Raw genomic sequence first — 21279 nt, forward strand, 5'->3', positions numbered from 1 at the left:
ACTAAAAAAAAATCTCTGTTTTACTTCAGAATGACGAGAATACCAGATTACGCTCACAATTTATCAATTAGATTGTCTCAAGTGGTTGGTGGGGATGTGATGGGCGTTAATGAGAAGATGGTGAAGAAAAGAAGGAGAATGTGGCTTCTGAATGAATCAATATTTTCGTTAACACAACAGCTACACGGTAATGCTTTGAAATGGTTCGTCATCGGTAGTCAAATAGAAGGTACAACAACACCAGAATTACAATCTGACACAGATTGGCTTGGTTCTATAAACATTTATAATGTTATACAAGACTTGAGTGAATGGGAATATGGTAAACAAAATCTGTTAATGATACAGGATGAGAATGTCTCCTTAGGATATTGTTTCTTACAAATATTAAGAGATGATGCTCCACTTCCACAAGAAGTTGAAGTTAATGATCATTCATATACAGACGGAATGGGGAGAATATTGTTGAAAAATACATTCGTTAATGTTGTTAGACATGTTGAAGCGGAAAGAAACGGCCCTGCTCATTCTTTACAGCGTGTTCCTGGAGTCTTTTATATGGATATTGTTAATGCTTTTCCCTGTCAGACAAGATCAGTGCAACCACAACACTGGTTGAATCAGCATATGGAAGGACATTGGCCTACAAATGATATGATACAGTTCTGTAGGAACACAGGCTGTTTTGTTGTTGGTGTTGGAAAAAAGGGAAGTTTCAATGAAGTGTTTGAATGGAGAATATCCACATCATTAGCAGAGAGGTATTTAATGTTAAATCTTAATTTAACACAAATCAGATGTTATGTTTTGATGAAAATGATTTTGAAAACATTTATTCCTAAAAGGTTTTCCGATATTATTTCAAGTTTTATATGTAAAACCGTTTTGTTACATTGTATTTCATATACAAGATTTGACGAATGGAAGGAAAATAATATCTTTATTTGTCTATCATTTTATTTATCAACACTTTACAACTGTGTTCAAAATGAATACTGTCCTCATTTCTTCATCACACAAAACAATTTGATGAGCGAGCGATTTACTCCTGGAACAAAGCCGTTAATACTTGAAACTCTTCGATATGTAATCGAAAGTAATGGGAGGGCATTGCTCGAAATTGAATGCGACAACTTTGGTTTATCCCTTCAGTCAAGTTTAAACGGGTTTCTACCAAGAGATGCACATTTTATATCGACTCACATTGCTGGGTTTTTACTAACAGATACTGTTCAGGCTGTAAATAAATGTGCCTTTATTTTCTTACGTGAAAGGTCTGATAATTCACCAAGACAAACGATGCAGAACCTTTTAACATTAATGCCAAATCACCATAATGACAATTTCACAAACATAGATAGAATAGCTTACCGTTTGATAACACAACAGTTATGTGGTACACTTGGAACTATTATTGCATCTTCCAACATTAAACAACTAGACCATTTAACATACAAAAAGGCAATTTCATTTATGTCATTAGGAATTGACACCGATGTAGCATCTCGTAGGCTGAAACTAGCATCAATGTTCTATTGTGCCGAAGATATTGAGAAGACAGAATTAATACTAAAAAATATCGAGGAGCGTTATGATCTAAGTGTTGTTGAACCAATGTGTACGTGTTACGATTTCAAAAAAGCCCTAAGAAAAAAAGAATTCAACAGATCATGCTACGAATCAAATGTGGAATTCACACTGCTTAAACATATAACCGCATTATGTGTCTGCTTTATACGATGTGAAATAAATTGTTGTCCATTGGAACTTCAACGTGAAATGTTTAGATCAACACAGGAAGACTTTACTTACAGAAGTGAAGATAATGAATGGATGGACATGGCCGTTGTAGACTCTCTCCCTTACCTCTATTTTTTGCAGTACAAGACATATTCCCGTCTAGGAAGACTAGATGATAAACAGAGGGCTCTCTCTAACATTTCCAGAACCATTGATAATGAACCAAATCTCGGACACAGAGAAACAGCACTTAACCTTCTCGGGCAGTGTATGGAACAAGAATACCGCAAGGACGATGCTTTGAAATGCTTTCTGAAGTCCTTAAAGATACGAAGTAGAAATAATGCCGCAAAGGTTCACATATTTAGACTGATAGCGTCTTCTGCATTGCTTCGTCAGGACGTTGTAGGTGATATTCTTGTTGCTCTGTCTTCCTTTAAAACAATGAGTACTTTTGTTATGTTCATTGGGTTATCTTTTATATGTTTCTATATAAGCATTTCGGTGTTTTACTTATTTCACCTTTTGTAACCATAACGACTGTTAGAATTTCACTTGGCGGGAATTCATTTTATGTACATTGTCTCGTTTAAAGGAATATGGTGGGGCTACGAGTGAGGTTTGGTGTACCATTAGTAGGTATAAACTCCCCAGCAGTACTAATGCTGCTGACCGTTCCAAGGCGGCGCCACTCTTTGTTCCTCAGATGTATGTCTTTATTGTTTCATTCTGTTTCGGCGACGACTTTGTGTGTATCCCTTGTTAGTTACTTGTCTATGGTAAGTATCATCCCCTTTGCCCTTAGTTCTATTTGCTTAGTTTACCGCCCCCTCTACCCTTCCCCGAATCTCCTTTCCCATTTCCCTGTGCCCTTATACTTTGTGGGCCTATTATTTTAATAATTTATTTGTGTTTTTTGAATTCCTTATCAGTTTCAAACTGTTTCTTCTTATGTATCATTTTAGTGATAAGCCTGTCCGTGCTGTAATAATGCATGTTATTTACCAATTATTGTCAGTATTTGTATTTGTGTCAGATGTTGATTATGAAATCATAAAAAATATGCTTATATACTTTTATGTTGTATGTGTTTTACGAACAGATCAATCTAATTTTTATTTGTTTGGGACGTCAAAATGATTTGATTGAAACCAAAAAACCTGTACAGAAGGAAAAAAGTCATGGTCATTGTGAATAAGATCATTTATTTTGTTTTCTGCAAAACAAGATATCGTGGAAGATACTAGGAAACAATGAACAGAGAAACAATAATCCTTTAAATATATATGGGGTGTATATGGAAAAAAACACTGAACATTCGTGTATAGTGTATATTATACAGTGCCATTTTAATCCTCGCAATGTTTGGAAAATAAGTATCTAATTCATGTATAAGTCACTTATTCTATAGTTTTGAACGTTATTAGTTTATATAGAAATTGGCCATCAGTGTTTTATCATTACAATACCAGAATGCTTTATTAATGGCGGGGTATTTTGCCAATTTACTGATATCTCAAACACAATGTAATTTGAAATATGTAATCGGTGTCATATTAGGTACGGTAACATGTTTATCTATGTGAAAGTAACATCTTACAAAATACGAGTCCATTTAGACGAATAACAAATAGTATCATTGTTGCATTTTGAATCATTATGAGTAAATAAATAATATCAAATGAATATATTCACTTAATCAAGAAACGCACTGGCATTAAAAAAATGTTACGGATTTCTTAAAAGAAAATAGCAAAATTTTACACATAATATATATTTACTAATATTCTGACCAACGAAGTATTTAAGACAAACCAATTTGAAATAATAAGCTGTAAGAAGTGTCAGGCACTGGAAAACATGTGAAATATGAATAATGAATGTTAGTAACCAATTTATTGTCTGTCTGTTATATGTATTTTGGTCAGATGTCGAGTATGACATCATATAAAATTGCATATATATTTTTATATATTATCTGTGTTTTACGAACAGCTCAATCCAATATTTCCAGTACTGACATTGTAAAGCCAGTATGTTTTCAGTATTTAACATTATATTAAAATTTATAAATAAAATTGTACATACTTTTTGTCAAGTTATTTTCTGTTTGATGGTATATCAGCACTTAAAATATCATGTATTTTAAATATAAGGAATACAACTCGTATTGTTGTATAATGTATTCATACACTCCAGAGGTATCTGTTTAAGATTATATGAGTGGCTCTGTGAATAAGTATATAATCCGAACATGTTTTGGATTTTCAGAATTTAATCATTAATTTCAATACTTGTCGGTAAAAGTAAACATTTAACAGTGTTGATATTTCAGATATGTTTTGAAAGTTACTTTTGCTTCGGTCAAAAGTTGTCCGTTTTTTCATTTCAATATTGTATATGTATTTTTCTGGTTCTCCAATAAATATAACACTTAAACTGCTGAATTTGTGTTTGTTTAATGCATTGACCTTGCTTTAAATATTGAACAATTCATTTGAAACTTAATGAAATACCAACTGAATAGAGCTTGGTCATACCCTACGGATGTGCAGGCAGGTCTGGCTCTATATTCGTGGCAAAGGCTGATTACTTTCGGTTCCAGCAGGCTGGCTTGGTTTTATATGTGCGGTAATTACTGATCATTTTCGGTTTTGGAAGGCTAGAATTCTCTCTTTACTGGTGGCAAAGACTGATCAAGTTACGGCATGGCCGAGTGGTTAACGCGTCGAAATAGTAATCTAATGATCGCTAACCGCATGGGTTCAAACCCCGCCAAGGGCTAGTCGTTGTTTCCTTGAGCAAGAAACTTTACATTCATTGCTCAGTACTGGTTGGTTCCAGGAACGGATTCAAAAGTGTGTCTATAAGCTTATAGCTTCCTACACAATCGAACTACAATATATTCTGTATAAACTAAAGGCTGATCAGTTTCGATTTCAGCAGGCTGATCTGGCTAGACACTGGCGGTACAGGCTGATCACTTTTGGTTTTAGCTGACTTGCCTGGCTGTACATGGTGGCAAGGGCTGACCACTTTCGGTTTCAGCAGGCTGGTTTGCTCTATGTTCTTGGCAAGGGCTGATTACTTTCAGTTTAAGCAAACTGGCCTGGTTCTAAACTGGTGGCAAAGGCTGATTACTTTCGGTTTCAGCAACCGGGGCTGGCTCTATACTGATGGCAAAGGGGGATCACTTTTGGCTTAGGTAGGTTATAGGTTAAATAGCATGTCTATTTGTGCAGTGTCAGAATCAATGATTCCGAAGAACAAGAAAATATAACAACATAGAAATGACGAATGTGACCTCATTTTACACCTGACATATTTTATTTCTGTCATCTTATTCAATGGTATTCACTATTCAAATGATCCGTAAAGTTTTCATATGCATACTCTTTTTGAATTTTATATATACAATACTCTTTGAAATTTTTTAAAATGTATTAACCGTTTAGGGTAGTCAACAACGAATATAGCACACGCTCCCCATCCATAAATTACAACAATATCTGAGTTAATTCCCATAATACGTCTCCACCTTCTCTAAAACTGGTGTAATATTTACTCCGAAATAAACATATACAAATGTATCGCTTTCTTATGAAGAAAGCTGACTTAGTTGAAACACATTTATTAAAACAACTTGAAGTTTATTTATACCACTCTCAAGGCGATTTCCTGGAACTATGTTCTACCTGTACCATATCACGAAATATATAAGCGAGACCCCAGTTACGCTCCAACCCATGATCTCAGGATTGAGAATGTCTGAATTCTATACAAATAGGTCATGTTTAATGGAAAAGGGCCAAAGGTTTTGAGAGGAAGGAATCCAATCCGCTCTTTTATCGTTCTTGAAATTTTGCACATTTACTCTGGAGTGAACAACATGAAAATAAGTAAAAACAAAGATATTGTTTACCTTTATTGTGAATTATCTTCCCTTGAATGACGCAAAAAGCTTAAATTCATAGGCAGAACACTCAATGACGAGAACCCTTATTTTGTTTCGCTTAAAATGTTTCTATTATCATATTATAACAAAATGCCAAGTTTTAAGGCAGGTTCTTACAACATGCCGCCTTTCCTTGTTGATCTTGTTCATCATATTTTAAGAAATTTTATTGAACAGTTTTAATTTTGCCTATATGTTCATATGAAATTTTTCGAAAACGACTTTTCAAAAAGCAATGTTCTGTAAAGAAAATATAGGCTGGTTCCATAATTTCATGATGTTCACTTTACTTTCAAGGGCCAGTAAGTACACAGAAATTATGGAAAGTTTTGTCCTCTAACACGTACAGACTAAGATCTACTAGGTGCCCACTTCCCTCGGCCCTCGGCAAGAACATATAACACTATTTAGAAATCGTACAGTTGTTTTGGTAATATTATGTATATGTACCTATGTGAAAAATGAGCTTGAAGTGTATTAAGGCAACATTTATGACACCGCGCCTGAACACAGTATAGTAATATTGTTTGTTGTTGTTGTGGCTGGTGGTGTTGTTGTCGTTTTTAGCGGAGTAATACACTAATTTAATATGCTGCTATATAATCTGTTGCTCTAAAATGTTTGCAAACTTCTAGTTTTTAAAAGTCATTTATAATTATATTTCACAAATGCTTAAACTGCAATTTTCAAATTCCTAAAAAGGACTAAGCAATATAGTATACACTTCATAAGACTTTCATTTTGTTCGATTTTCAGTTTTTCCACTTTAAGAATATGGTAAGAGAAGCTAATTTCATAAGAAGATGTTAAACCATTACTACCGAAATATGAAGAAACATTACAACAGTTTAGTGATACTATAAAGGTTTTTGTTTCTTGTGCCTATAATATATTTTTTATATAACATTTAAATATTTTTTTCAAACATGTTAGATGCACGTGACCTAAAGAAAGCACTGAATGTGTAATTATTTAAATGAAGTAATGTTTTAACTTTAATACAAAATAAAAAAATACTACATCACTATAACTGCACTAAATGCCAGAGCAACATAAGTCAGTAAGTAACTTTAGTCAGTAAGAAAAACTAAAAAGAGACAATTTCTGAGGCATTATGGGCATTTAAATATTTATAAGGTTTTTTTTAACAAATACTAATTTAAGTAATAATGTGGCATGGATGCATAGGTAAACAAAAAAATTCAATTTTTAATTGAAAATCAATATGTTATTAATTACTTTAATCTTTAAGACAGATGAATGTTGTTAAAGGCTCAAACAGTCATATGTACAGGAATATAATTATGTTTATTATATCTTTAGGATAATTAATAATGATATACATGATAATGTAAGTAACTGAAAGGTTGTTTATCTACTGAGGTGCCTGCTTGTGCATAAAATCATTGGTACTTTCTTCATTTTTCGGCAAAATACTAGTAGATACCAAATTCCAGGCCTTATGTACCTGCAGTATCAGCTAACCCTAAACCTGCTGAATTTCCTAAATGGACTTTTCCAATTTCAATTTTGGAACAGTCCATTATCAATTTAAGGTAGATCAAGGTAAGAATTTGAAGTTGGCCAGCCAACGGTATAGAGCCTGGTCAGACTGAACGGATGTGCATACTGGCTTGGCTCTATACTGGTGGCAAAGGCTTATCACTTTCGCCTTCAGCAGGTTAAAGGTTAATTAACAATTTCTTTATTTGATCTCGGAAAACGATCATGAAAAACTCTAACAATGACATTATACCCACATATGCAAATTACAGACACTTATATCCACATATGCAAATTACAGACTCTTATACCCACATATACAGACCTGGTTTAATTGTTCTCTTCATGAAAAGTTATGTAAAAATGCAACATCTCTCACACTCACTAGCATCTGTTAAAGGGGTATCCAATCTTCCAACACTTACCTGCTCAAAACACTTATCTCCAGGGAAAGACCATTTTAGAATTGACTAATTGACATAGTACTGACTGTAAGAAATTTGTTAAATGAAACATATACATAATGTTTATTTGCAGAATGAAAAACCGAAGAGAAAATACACGCCCAATAAGTTACAGAAAGCCGAGATAAAGAACAATACTGGATAATGTATTACAGTTAAACTTCGTTCGCTCGAACTCGGATCGCTCGAACATCTCCCTTCGCTCGAACTCATCGTCCGGTCCCGGCGAATTCCCTATATAACATATATTGTTCTACCTCGGATCGCTCGAACACTGATCGCTCGAACTCTCGAACAGGTTGTTCGGTCCCTCCAATAGAAATATAGTGAAAATCACACGTTTTCGGTCGAACACAAAAAAATTTCAAAGCTGTGAACGATCCGCTAATTAGTGACAGTCGGCGTCTCGTGTTTTTAACACCTTGTGATAAAGGCAATTAAGGTTGAATTATACAAAAAGACAGGTGATATTCGCTCATCGATTTGTTTGTTTTGTTTACCGACCGTTTTTATTTAAGATGCAAACAAAACGCATATTAATGGTAATTAATGATATTAAAAGAAATGAGTGAGATGTGGTGAAACATGTGATAGAGACATTATTGAGGACTTAGTTTCGGCACGGAACTCAACCGAAAGTAATCCAACAGAAACGGAAGAAGATGATGAACTGGGGAAGATATGAAAGCTTGTGAAATATTAAGAACTTTTAAATGACTTTTCCCGATAATTGTGTATTGACATGTGCTATAAAATCTTGCTCTATTAATAGATTGATACTTGCCTGTGCTATTTTTAGATTGTGATTCACGATAAATGTAAACTCTGTATTATATTGTGTATAACAAATAAGATAAAGAAGACTGTATAATTTTTATTGAATTCATCGATCATTGTTACAATGTAACAACAATATAGATGGATAAAAACAAAGGTAACATTCAATCAGGTATATGCCTCTATGTACGATCTTATTTTTCAACCTGGGTTGGCTCGAACTACCGATCTCTCGAACAAAATTTCAAATATTTTTTTGAAAATAAACACTCATTTTTTTGTCTTCAATTAGAGGCTTTTGTGTGTTCGTGATGTGTAGTGTGTCTATAATTTGATGTCCGTGTGATAGCACCCTGAGTTTAAATTAAGTTGAACAATACTGCTTAGAACTTACGATCAGAAGTATATTTTAAATTGGCTATTTTAGTCATGACCTACATTTTGGTCAATGAAGGTACAGCAACCAACGCACTTTCTCCGGCATTCATAAAGCTGATTTTACTTTATTTGAACCAAACCTATTGTATCAAAAACGGCCTGATGTCAATTTAAGGCCACTGAAACGGCCAAAAGGGCATACAGTTTGGCGTAAACTATATGGACAATAATATAAAAAAAAAAATTAACAGTTTACACTGTGGATATTTAGCTTCCGGCACTAACCAGTATTTTTTAATCATAATGACTACTGTGCTTGGTTTTCATTTGTTGACAAGAGCACTTTGTGCTCAAATGTGAGCTTTTGTGATGGCAGTTTGTCCGCCGTTTGTAGTCCGTTGTCAACAATTTCTTTAAACTAAATCTCCTAAACAACTTGATTGATATTGACCAAATTCACAGGAGTGATACTTGGGTCCTCTACATATGTTATATATTTAATGTTTCCAGTCTGATACATAAGTGGGTCCCAGGTAAATGAAAATAACTTTAAATGAAAATCTCAGAAACTGCACAGGTCAGAGCTTAGATATTTGACATGAAACATAACTGTGGTTCTCTAAAAGAATTAAATAAATCATGTAACTTGGCAACACTAGGGGTCATTCAGTCTACATAAGATTATAAAGGATAACGCGTTAAAGACTGCAATGCCCAGTGCTTAGATATTTGGCATGTTGCATTGTAAAGTGTACAAAATCTGTACAAAAAAATTATATCATGCCTCTGGAGTTAAAACTAGTCATACCTTCGGGGTCACTGAGTACTATAGTATACAAGACTAGTATTGTAAAATAACTCTAAAGATTCCTCAGAAAAATGAATTGTCTTAAGGTCAAATATTTGGAATGTAGCATGATATTGTTATATTTTACAAAAGTTATTGTCTAAATTGACCACGCCCTGGCGATCACTTATTTCATAAAGACTTGTATAGTAAAATACATTCAAGACTCTCTTTGTAAAACAAAAATGAATTAACAAATTTTTTGTTCAAAGTACAACTCGAAGAGATAAAGCTCATGTAACTATTATAGGACAGAACATTTATGTTTTCAATGCCTAGATAAGATATTTGTGGTGGCAAACATCTACAAAATTTTAAAAATTATATTGCTTTAGTAGAAATATGACAAACCCAGTGTGACATTACTCAAATTATGGCTTTTTCTAGAGATGCAGCTAAGGTAAGCGATCCAGGGCCATCATGGTCCTCTTGTTGTTACATAGAATCATCAGGAATTACAGATGCTTAAATGACATCTGATGTGGTTTTTGCTATGAAATAAATAAAATATTGTAATATGTGTTTAGGCTAGTGCAAAACATTTTATTACAAAATTTCAGATAATTCGCTGCCTCTGTTTTCCAGAGTTGTCATTGTATTGTGAAAATCATTCAAAACGAGTGTTTTTTTTAAGTAAAGGTTAGTGATATTGCTTAGTAAGTAAGCATTTAAAAAAATTAAATTGGTCAAGACCGGCGCAAAACTATACAATTATTATAAGTGTTTTACACTATTTTTTAACACTTTGGATTACGATAACAAAATGCAGCCCCTGACACACCAAAGCCACCACAACAGGGCACCCAGAAGCCGGAAGTGGACATGAGGTAGCGAACCAAACAGACAAGGGCTATTATAGAGAAAGGGGGTATTTGAACACGTATGGCGACAGATTAAGCCTAAGGACTTCGTGAGCCTCTAAAATCAAGATTTTGGCCGTATGCATTTTGTGTTTTTGTTTAAATTTGTTTGAATTTGCAATTCAACGTTTACATTCAATATAATTAATCAACATCATAGAAGGCGGCTTATGCCTGACCAGATAAATAGGGGGTAATTTATTTCAGACAGGCATGTCTCATAGGCAGGTTGTCAGCACCCTTGAATGTTTTCTACTGTTTACTAAATAGGAGTTTCAAAATTAAAAGAAATGTAGCAGATACATGCACACTCAGTGATTGTCGTTCTATGTGTACACCTCTTGCATAATACCGATATATTGTCGATTCAGTCCAGTGATATTGTTTCCGGGAAGCTACATCATTACAAACGAGCTTGCAGAAAACAATATAACTACGAAAACAATAATACTAAACAACAAGCACATCAATGTATAATAAGGAATATTATGATGCTGGTATGATGTCCTGACAAATTAAAAACGAATTCTTATTTTTTGTAACATTAAAAATGTCATCATAAAAGAAATGGACGTGATATTTTATTTTTACATATTTTTCAGGCATCTCATAACATTTTGCTTGTAGAACCACAGAATGATTTAAAAAAATTCTAGTTTTGTTGGTCTCATCATACTTATCTGAGTAATTTAATACAAGAATGATCACTGCCAAATTGAACAAAATATAATATTATGTTACCAATTAAGTGTACATGTAGTAAAGTTATTTATAATAAAAGCTTTAAAGACTTGTCAAAATGATAAGAAACATTCTTAAATTTATTCTGATTTCTCTAATAAAAGTTCAAAATAAAATATAATTATGTATAAGTAAGAAATCAAATGTCTATACATGTCTCTATGTACACAGGCAGGCGCTAGTCACATAATCAAATATTTTACATTATCGGCTTATATATGTATATTAAGATCTTATTATAGTATATATAGCCCATATAAAACTTAAAAAAGTTTGTTTCAAGCACCTGTGTATATGTATAAGAAATATTTTTGAAGCCTCTATATATTTTAGCGTCAAACAATTATAATTTCATCCTATAAAAAACCCACCATAAAGCGATTATTTCTTTTCGATTGTCTGTGTAAGATTCAATTTACAAATAAGGAAACAAGGATTTATATTTAGCTCTTTGTTGATTTACTATTTAGTACCATTCAACCTGTCCAATTCAGGTGTGATGCATTGGAAATTCCAACTTTCGTTTTCGTTTTGTACAATTTCAATTTAAGGTAAATATATAACTTTATTTCCTTTTTTTATTTGAAATTATGAGCTTTTATAAAAAGTCAAATCACTTAAAAAATGTATACATAATAAATAGATCTACATGTACATTGTTTAAATGTGTCACATCCGTGTTTTGACAGGGATTTAATTCAAAGTATTAATTGATGTGTATTTATCGTGAAAACATATTTTCTTATGTATTTTATAAAGAAATACATTTTTATGTCTTATTTTAGAATGTCGAGGATACCAGATTACGCTCAAAATTTATCACTTAAAATGTCTCAAGTATTGGATGGGATTGGTGTTAGTGAGAAGATAGTGATGAAAAGAAGAAGAGCAATGCTATTGCATGAATCAGTATTTACGTTAAAGTATCAGATGATCGGTAGGGATGCGGATGCGTTCATCTTCGGTAGTCAAATAGAAGGTACAACAACTGATGGATTACGGTCTGACAGAGATTTGCTATTATCTCATAACAATTATAATGTGATTCAAGACTGGAATGAATGGGAATATGGTAAACATAATTTTTTGGTGATACAAGATGAGAATATCTCACCAGGATATTGTTTGTTACGAATTCTAAGAGATGATGTTCCACTACCGCTCGAAGTTGAGGTTAATGACCATTCATATAGAGACAGAATGGGGAGAATGCTGTTTAAAAATACATTTTTTAATGCTGCTAGATATAACGCCTTGAGACATGGTCCGGCATTTTCTAAACAAGATGTTCCTGGAGCCTGTGATAGTGATTTAGTTTTTGCTTTTCCCTGTGATTTAAGACCAGTTCAAGCAGGGCATTGGTTAAATCAACATAGAGAAAAGCATTGGCCTACAAATGATATGATGCAGTACTGTAGTAACACTCGGTGTTTTGTTGTAGGCGTTGGAGAAACAGGAAGTTCAAAAGAAGAAATTGAATGGAGAATATCCACATCAATTGCAGAGAGATGTTTAATGTTTAATCTCAATATAACACAAATTCGATGTTATGTTTTGATGAAAATGATCTTGAAAACATTCATTACTCAAAGATTTCCTGACAGGATTTCAAGTTTCATGTGTAAAACAGTTTTGTTACATTGTATTTCATATACAAGATCTGACGCATGGAAGGAAAGTACCCTGTTAACTTGTCTATCATTTTGTATATCGACACTTTACAACTGTGTTCAAAATGAATACTGTCCTCATTTCTTCATCACACAAAATAACTTGATGAGACGGCGATTTTCTCAAGAAACTAAGCCGTTAATGCTTGAAACTCTCCGCTATGTAATCGAAAGTAATGGAATGGCATTGCTCGAAATTAAATGCGACGGATTTGGTTTATTTGTACAATCAAGTTTAAATGGTTTTGTACCAATACATCCCCATTTTATACCAACTCTCATTGCAGGGAGATTACTAAAAGAAATAAGCCCATCCTCCAAATTTCTGTTAAGTAAAATGAATGATTTGTCACCAAGACTTGCGATGCAAAAACTTCTAACATTTATGTCATATCACTATATTGAGAATTACACAAATGAAGCTTACCTTTTGATAGCACGATTATTATGGAGTTCACTTGGATCTATTCTAGCATCTTTAAACATTAACCAACAGCACTATTTAACATACAAGAAGGCACTTGAATTCATGTCATTAGGACTTGACTCCGATATAGCATCTGGTAAACTGAAACTAGCATCTTTCTTCTATTGTACCGGAGATATTGAGAGGACTGAACTTATCCTGAAAAACATCGAGGAGTGTTATGATCTTAGTGTTGTTGAACCAGTGTGTAAATGTTACAATTTTGAAAGGTCTCCACGAAGAAATAGATTCAACAGATTATGTTATGAATCAAACGAAGAATGCACACTGCTTAAACAAATAACAGCATCATGTGTCTGTTTTATACGATGTGAAATAAACTGTTGTCCATCCGAACTACAACATGAAATGTTTAGATCAACGCAGAAAGAAATTGCTGACAGACGACTTGAAAGTGATAAATTTATGGACATGGCTGTTGTAGATTCTCTCCCTTACCTTTATTTCTTGCAGTTCAAGACATATTCCCGTCTTGGAAGACAAGATGATAAACAGAGGGCTCTCTCTAACATTGCAAGAACCATCGACGTCGAACCAAATCTTGGACATAGGGAAACAGCACTCAATCTTCTAGGCCAATGTATGGAAGAAGAGAATAATCCAGAAAATGCTTTCAAATGTTATGCGCTTTCCCTTCAGATTAGAGGACGAAATAATTCGGCAAAACTCCATATTTGTAGGCTGTTAAACAAATTGATCAATAACTAGTATTCACTTACTGTGCAAGAACTGTATAATTGTATCATCATTAATCAAACGCAGTCCAACAAAGTAAAGCTCTGTGAATGGAATACAATGTAAAAAAGAAGACTACCCCAGATAGCAGACAGTAGTTGGCCCAACTGTTGGCCCAACAACTGATTTCACTTCTTATTGTTGGCCCCCCGTTGGCCCACTGACTGGTTTCCTATAATAAACATTTGCCCTTCGTTGGCCCAATGCCTTATTTTCTACTATCTAAGTTGGCTCTCAGTTGGCCTATAACTTTGTTTCCTACTCTTATTGTTGGCCCTCCATTGGCCCAATTACTTGTTTCTTACTACTAACGCTGGCCCTCAGGTGACAAGACCAAAAACAGCATGTCTTCTAGAATTCAGAGAGACCGTGAAATAAAAGAACATAAAATATTCTAATTACTACAATTTATTTCTAGATGTTGTTCACATATCATTTTCATTTTCTTCTCTTTGTTGTTGCAACATTTTAGTCAGTCTCTTCCTCCGCCCGCCTCCCCTATCATTGGCATATCTTAGCCACTCCTTCATTGTCTTCTCGATTTCATAATGACAATGAATGAGTAGACCCCTGTCTACTTCCTCTTACAGCATCTGAAATTTATACATTTTACTGATTTTATTTAAATATACACTACTAATTAGAATTTACTAGTTTTAAAGGCAAATAAAATTGAAAAACTGCAAACAGAGCTAAGGATTAAGACTTTGATAGTAAAGAAATATTTTAAATTACAAGTCAATAGATTAAATAGTAACAGAGATATTTGACATAATTAAAAATTTTAACCTAAAATTTTCAAGTTAAAAAGAGGCATAATTCTGTCAAAATGCAAACAGAATCATGATGATCATTTACAACACAAGAGTCATATCTTACACCCACGGTGTAAAATAAATTTTTAGCACCGGTGAAACTAACTTTGAAAAGTAAAAATACTAACCTTATTTGACTGTTTTAAGTCTAAGTTTTTCGAATGTTGTTTTCGAGCCTTTTCCAACCCACTTGTATTCTAGGGCAACTTCCTGAGACAAAATGTGAGACATAACACGGCGAACATTGCTCTCCACACTATCTCCTCAAATTACACATAAATTTGCTGTCTGAAATGAAATAAATAAACAATTTTGCAGTCGGGTAAAGTAATTTGTGTTTAATGCGAAGTTACACTTTAAATCAAATTTACACAAAGTTTCGTATACCACTACCAAACATATTAATATAAATTACCTATTTATTACTCAGAGCAAAATTGTATGAGCTTAACAGTGCTAATTGTAGTTTGTCAGTTTGTACTAACTTGCAACTTTTCAAAGATTTTTTGCAGTTATCACAATTAATTTAGATGTAAAATTATGCACATATCATATTTTAAACTGATAAACACTGATATAATTAAATGGTTTTAATTTCATTACGAAAATCGAATTCATTCTGGCTTGTTTACCTGAAAACATCAAAGTATTTTCCATTACCAATCCGCAATTTTGTATTAATCACATGACCTGGTCATGTGGATAGTATAACAGGTTTTAAAACACTAATTACGTGCAGGTTTAAATACATTAATATATAAGAAGGGTTTATTTTAAAGATTAAAGTAAAAAAAAACCTCTAAACTCTAGATCTACTTACATTTTTCAGTGTTGAGAAAGTGCAGGCTAATTCAAATTTGTTTAAATATATCTGAAAATACGTCCACGCAGCTCGAAATCAAGGGAGGGAACGGATGGGTAGTGCCAAAATGATCCTATTTCCATTCATTGATTACATAACCAGAGGTTAATTAGAGTTTAGAGTTAAAGATTCCGGAGGTTTATTGTAAACATTTAGGATGGTTAATCTATTTCAGCACATGTATAATTGCCTTAGATTATACATCAGATCTTCAAGATTTCTATAGATCTATATAGATACATCCCCTACTACTGCATAGCCTGGGCTTTGGTCATTTCTAGACTCACAAAGTAATTATTTCTTACGTACATTTCTGATTTAATTTATATGAGTATTTCTTGAATGTGACAATATTGAAACATGGCTTCAAAAAAACTTTTTCAACTTTAGTCTTAACTCATTGTAGTGTACTGTTTATAAACAGTAAAATATCTACATGCATATATGTGTTTAAAAAATAAATTTTGGGTCAAGTGCAGTAATATATTTGACGAAAATGTATCGTTGGTCAAACGTTGGCCCAACATCTGTTTTAAAGTACATATTTATCGATATTGGGCCAATGCAGAAATGTCGCTGGCGTTAACTTATGGTTGGTTCGACGTTGGGCCAACAACTGCATTTATAGTACATGTTAATTAGTGTTGGGCCAACCATGGCCCAACAACAATTTTCCTTTGACAATTTTCCGTTGTTGGCCCAACCACTGCATGTTTACAGTGACGGTATCACTTTAACTAAGGGACGGAATGATTTGGCAACGCTTCGTTTCGTGCTTTTTTAACACGGGTGCTTATTTTGAACTTTGTGTATGATCACAATTGTCCTAAATGAAGGACTCTATAAATTTTGATTTTATTATTTTATTTAAATTGCTTTGTGTGTGAGGAAAATCCTCGAACTTCGCTTTTATCATTAGAACAAATACAAGTCACTCTCCTTTATGTGTATTTTAATGATGTTTATCCTTAAATGATAATTGAAACATTGCTAACATACACATGTTTGTTTATTTATACATCAACGCTTATTGTATGAACGATGGTTAAAATATACCACAGTAAGTTCATTACCGCGCATATATCGTGGTCAGTTTTATCGCTCGATTATTCCATGTGTATAAACAAATTAACCACACGGTTAGCTAACCGTGCAAAATTGGAAGTTTAACAGTGGTAATTTTACACATGATGCATAGCAACGTGACGTAATTTTCGCGGACAAACGTCAGACTTTGTGTGACTGTATGTTTTGTTGAATAGTGCTCCTTTTTTATGAATTGTCATTCTTTTATGTGGCATTCAATTAAATTGTTTATGCAATTGGTAGTAGAATATTGAGCATAGTGAGTGACTATACAATACTATATATACCATTATTGAGCGTAATGCGTGACTACACAATACAATTGATACATGTATTGAGCTTAATGTTTTGCTACACAATACAATACATTAAACTATTGGACATAAGAGTATTGAGCATATGTGACGGCACAATACCATATTTAAACTAATTCAATATCTTGATGTCCTTGTTATGTGTTTATTCTATTCACTGTGGTAATATTAATGTATATCACGACTATTTTTATTTTTTTGAAATAAAAATAAGTAAACCTTAACGAAAAAAATATTTCTTTAAAATATGCGTATTTTCTGTTAAATTGTATCCTTAATTTTTCGTTTATGGTGTTTTTATAGGGTCAAAGAAAATACGAGAATTAAAATCATAAATTTCTATACATCAACCAGATTGCAAACTGTCCACACATACATTAACTTATTTATTGAATACCGAGCTCCTTTACTGAAGGACATCTTCTTTAGCTTTAAAAGTTCAAATCGTTTCATTGCGTTATTTAATTTTTCAAATTAAGTAAGTTTATTTTCATAACAAGTCAATTTCAGTCGTCTGAACATTCATTTGTCTACGGGTATATACACTAGTCTAAACTTAAACTTATCCATAACTTTTTTCTATGAAATGTAGTGCAATTATTATGGGATACATATACATGTCTTAAGCGATTTAAAACCAGTAGCTTTTCATGACACAAGCTAAACATTTAGTATGTCATAAGTTTTCATTTAATGATTAAGACAAAAGCGGACAAATAGAATACGTTATAATTATGAGCCATGTTATGATGAATGAATATCCTTTCAACTGATAACATTGAATGTGCCATCTTATATTATACATTTTATCATATCGCTCAACATATAGTTAATAGTTAATAGTTTTGCAGCAAGTTGACATTTCCAGCGGGTTTCCCAAGCAGCTGCTGATTCACTGAAACATTATACTAACAGGAGATGCGCGTATTATTTGCATGATCTGACTTGACATTGTTCGATTAAAAGCACCGATTACGTATGCTGTATGTAAAGGGAGTATAAAATTTGTTTTATCATTGATTTATCAAAATCATTAAATCCAAACAGAAATGCGCATATCCTCTTTAAATCATGATCAAAACAATCAAAACATTCAGAAATTATAGCCCCTGATTAGTTTTACCATCTGTATAATTAAAGAGTAACATGTGACTGCGCGCTGTTTCTAAGTTTCTGCTTAATGAAATACAAAAAACTTTTGTAGGAAAAGTAAATATGAAAGAGAGATTCACATACCATTTATCATAATTTTGAACATAATGATATATTTGCTAAAATAAATTACATCTGGTGAACTAAACCACTAATGAATGCGTTGTTTGATTATAATTGTTAGAAATGAAAGATATTGTTTATATTGTAATCTACATGACGTCGAAGATTAATACCATTTCATTTTAATTTGTCCTTGTTATATTGATATAAGAAAAAAAATATAAAAAAGATACTATTATATAACACCTAGTATGCTTAAGTTCACTGATATGTTAAAATCAAACAATGGAAGTATACTTTTAAATTTATCCTTGTATGTACGAGATGCGATGTCTCATAGAAATAATTTAGATATAGTAGATACAACTTAATATATTAATAATTCATCCTCTATATTGATATGAAAGAGACATGTTTAGATCCGATCTTGTGATTTATGTTAGTATGTATTGTAAAATTGTTTATATATGTATGGCTATGTATGATTGTACAAGTCAAGAATAAAGTATCTGTTCTGTTCTATTATAAATAGAGAAAATTTATAATATCATCCATAATTCTCACTTGTCACACAAGTATAATTATAATAATTATATATAATTATAATTAACAAGTATAAGTCCCGAAATATTGTTTGCCCGGCCTAGACAAAGGCAACAATTTCCTTTTTGTTATTTTCATTTAATCTGTGTATTAACATTTCAAGGTTAATTAATGTTTTTATATTTCTAACATCAATGACAACGTTAACTTCCTTTGATGTCATTTGCAAACGGATGTTAAAGATCACTCTCGCCTTTTAATTAATGTAAAATACTCTAAATTCATGAATTATAATTGATTTCGAATGTATAGTAAACTTTGAACTCTAAGATAACAAGTTTATGTTTAAAGTACAAGATCAATTAATCGGGTTTTATCGCAATAAGCGTATGTATGATATCATATATGATGAATTTATGAAATACTTTGTCACGCATGTTTTATAATTTTTGTCTAGTAGTCTGTATATTTCAAAGCAGTAAAATGTCAATTATAAATAAGTGGGAAATGGTTAAATATTTGCTTATTGAAAAAGAAAAGCTTTCAAGTTTAATTAGATCAACCCACTCATCCACCTAGGTCATATATATTTAGAGAGAGAAAACATCATAAAACTATTTGTTTTTTTCTGTTGTTGAAAACGAACACTCTGAAAAAATACTTAAATTATTCAAGAAATTTCAGAAAACTGTCGTGCATGTGTGCATCAGTAAAGGGCCATAATGATCAAACAATAATTTTGGCTATATATGTAGCATAATATGATTACAAACAACCTTTGAAGGTTTGAGTATTACTTATTTAGAAATCTAGAAAAGAAAATATCTTACGAATAAATCGTCTCTAACTTAAAAAGCCCTGCCGTCCGAAATTTACAAAACCATTTACAGTCGGAAACAGAATGGAATGTACAATTAAAATAGTATGTTTTTATAAACCAAATTGATATTCTTTGGTATTGGTATATTGCTAGAAGTAAGTCTTATTCTGTTATAAGAATGCATCTTTTAAAATGAAGAAAATGTCTACGAGTACGGATTGAAAAGCACCCAATACAGTGTACATACATATTTTATATCATAAAACAATTTTTACAGTACATGTATTAACATTATTTACATGTTCGAATATCGTACTACATTACACTCAATATCATTTGTTTCATCAACTGAAATACGAAAAAGACAAAAGGTTTAAATCATATCTAATAAACGATTTTTGAAAAGAAGTCAGCATAAAAGACGTCTGACTGAAAAAGGCCATATAGTTTCAACCACTGATTTTATTCGAAACCCGACAATATGTGTTTTATCAGTAACTAATATGTAGGGAGCTGTACATTACAGCACAACTAATGTATATCACAATAAGTGTAGCTCAAACTCCTATAATGTCAAGTTATTAAATGTTTATTGTACCATTTTTTTTTCGATACTCCTTGTCCCTCCTACTCACAGGAAGTGCTGAAGGATGAAATGAACCATATTTGGTCTTTCTTTTGTCCAATTATTACCAAGTCAATCATGTTGTTAAGTTTTTGTGTTAAAATATGTATAATCGATTGAGATTACCCCATGTATTATCCTTAAATACAGCCTTAAACCACCCTTAGTTGGATTTAATAAATACAAAAGTGAAACTATACGATTTACAGTTTAAAACATGTTATTATAATTTACCTGGTACGTGTGGGTTTCAAACAATAAGTTACAATTATTTTACGCAGTTATCCTAAACCGAAGGGAAACTTTAAAATTGTTTGATTAGACATGTATGACTGTTTAAACAAATATTCACTTAAGATTTTATTCTGTTATTTATTACTTTAAGTGTGTCCTTATTCATCATAACACTTGATAATATTTCACGTATACAAGTAATGATCGAAAATACAACCAATTGACATACAGAATATTTGATACAACACTGTACAGAAAATGAAAACTAAGGATAGAATAAAAGTTGAAACGCCTTGAGTAAAATATTGAAATCAAATAGTAAAAAATGCAGCATTCCTTTCTCATTGATGATTGAAGGATTCTTATGCATATACAATTGATGATTTCCAACCTTTATTACAATAATAGCCGAACTATAGGGAAAGAGATGGGGAAATTACACAAATTTCTTTAACTTCTTAGAATGCTGTCAAAATATACAACCATTTTCCGGCAGATTTTTGTTTCTATCCTTTATTATTTTTTTTAAATAAACAAAACAATACTGTTACATAAAATTAAATTATTTCAGACTTTTGCGTGAAGAGTTTTACATCAGTAAATAAGTT

At 32.3% G+C, this 21279-nt stretch overlaps 1 protein-coding gene across 4 annotated transcripts in view; it reads left to right on the plus strand.

Annotated features, from left to right (window-relative positions):
* LOC132746425 (uncharacterized) overlaps window positions 1-21279 on the plus strand; it is a 56069-nt gene that overhangs the window by 12596 nt on the left and 22194 nt on the right. The window contains exon 3 of one of the 4 annotated variants that reach the window (XM_060735549.1): window positions 30-4187. The exons of 2 other annotated variants lie outside the window; for them this stretch is intronic. In XM_060735549.1, coding sequence (XP_060591532.1) covers window positions 31-2271 — 2241 coding nt within the window. In that variant the 5' untranslated portion in view covers window position 30 and the 3' untranslated portion in view covers window positions 2272-4187. Of the gene's footprint in view, window positions 1-29; window positions 4188-11162; window positions 11817-21279 lie in introns of those variants that run through there. One more of the 4 variants, XM_060735553.1, reaches the window with a different exon arrangement.

The sequence above is a fragment of the Ruditapes philippinarum genome, unplaced genomic scaffold, assembly GCF_026571515.1.
Source record: "Ruditapes philippinarum isolate M1 unplaced genomic scaffold, ASM2657151v2 ctg1505_1_1_1_1, whole genome shotgun sequence".
In the NCBI taxonomy this organism is placed as follows: domain Eukaryota; kingdom Metazoa; phylum Mollusca; class Bivalvia; order Venerida; family Veneridae; genus Ruditapes; species Ruditapes philippinarum.